Source organism: Rhagoletis zephyria, unplaced genomic scaffold (genome assembly GCF_001687245.7).
Source record: "Rhagoletis zephyria isolate East Lansing unplaced genomic scaffold, Rhagoletis_zephyria_1.1 Rzeph_scaffold_01040, whole genome shotgun sequence".
NCBI classification, from domain to species: domain Eukaryota; kingdom Metazoa; phylum Arthropoda; class Insecta; order Diptera; family Tephritidae; genus Rhagoletis; species Rhagoletis zephyria.
In genome coordinates, this window is record NW_016158124.1 from 139,580 (window position 1) to 140,711 (window position 1,132).

At 36.3% G+C, this 1,132-nt stretch overlaps 1 protein-coding gene across 1 annotated transcript in view; it reads right to left on the reverse strand.

The window, feature by feature from the left end:
- LOC108362575 (protein unc-13 homolog D-like) overlaps positions 1-869 on the reverse strand; it is a 130,404-nt gene extending 129,535 nt beyond the window's left edge. The window contains exon 1 of the mRNA XM_017615605.1: positions 559-869. Within this exon, the coding sequence (XP_017471094.1) occupies positions 559-641 (83 nt within the window). The 5' untranslated portion in view covers positions 642-869. The remainder of the gene's footprint in view (positions 1-558) is intronic.
- Positions 870-1,132: the final 263 nt, after the last annotated feature.

The following is a 1,132-nucleotide window of genomic DNA, read 5'->3' on the forward strand; positions in this document are numbered from 1 at the left end:
AATGGCAACAACAAAACTAACGTCAAATAAGAACAGAAATGTATGTACAAAACACATTCACACAAGCACAAGCACAATAAATACTTGCTATATCAATTATTTTTTGCCTTCTTCCAATTTCAATTCATTTCTTTTACGTTTTAGATTATTCTCACTTTCAGCGTATTCTTTAATTTCCGTTAATTTAAATTCAGTTGAGTTTGACACTTTTCAGGATTTTGCCAGAAAAAATTCTTCTGACTAAATCTGACTACTTCGGACTGATGAGAGTCACTCTCACTGACTGTTGCTCTCTCATTTTTGCTGTCATTTCCGAGTTAAGGAACGCTTTTTGGACTAAATCTGACTACTTCAGACTTTTTCTGACTATTTCTGGGAGATAAGGAACGCTCCTCTTGTATTTTTGGTTCATGGAAAGCCCTATAACACCACCTTGTATAGATGCGCCTTGACACTCACCCATACGCAATGCTTGACGTATTTATTTGATTGTCTCCGTGGCGCTTTACCAGCAAAATACCTTCGGACTAAAACTGGTACACGTACACTTACACATACCTGCTTTCGTGCTCTGTTGGCGGATTAACTTTTAATTCGTTCAACTTTTCAAACATATTCTTCCACATAGTTTCTTCATCCATTTCAAGTTTGTTTAATATTTAAGATGCGTTACTAATTATTTTAAGTATTGCAGAATGACTCCAAATTAAAGTTAGCCTTGATGTTAACATACATGTGCATATAATTAGGGGCCTACATCGTGTCTCCTAACGCGTGGTCTCCACCTACCAACGGTCGTGTTAAACCAAGTATGCTCGCTATACAGTTCAATGCGAGCGTGAACTTGAACCTTTTTATTTTGACTAATAACTTCGTTATTACTTCACTTTTTGCGATTGCTATATAGAAAGGCATACGTAAAAATAACCAGGCGTTCAGGTATGCAAAAACTAAAAATTCAGATCGATGGTACTTTTTACTCTGATTTCAACTATATAAATGTTATTTGGCGCAGATGAAGGAATACTTAAAGAATACTGACCTTCGAGCTAGAATTCGGTGCGAATTGAATGGGACGGCGATAGGGGGGGCTAAACGTAGAATTTTCAACATTTTCAAAAGCTTATATTTC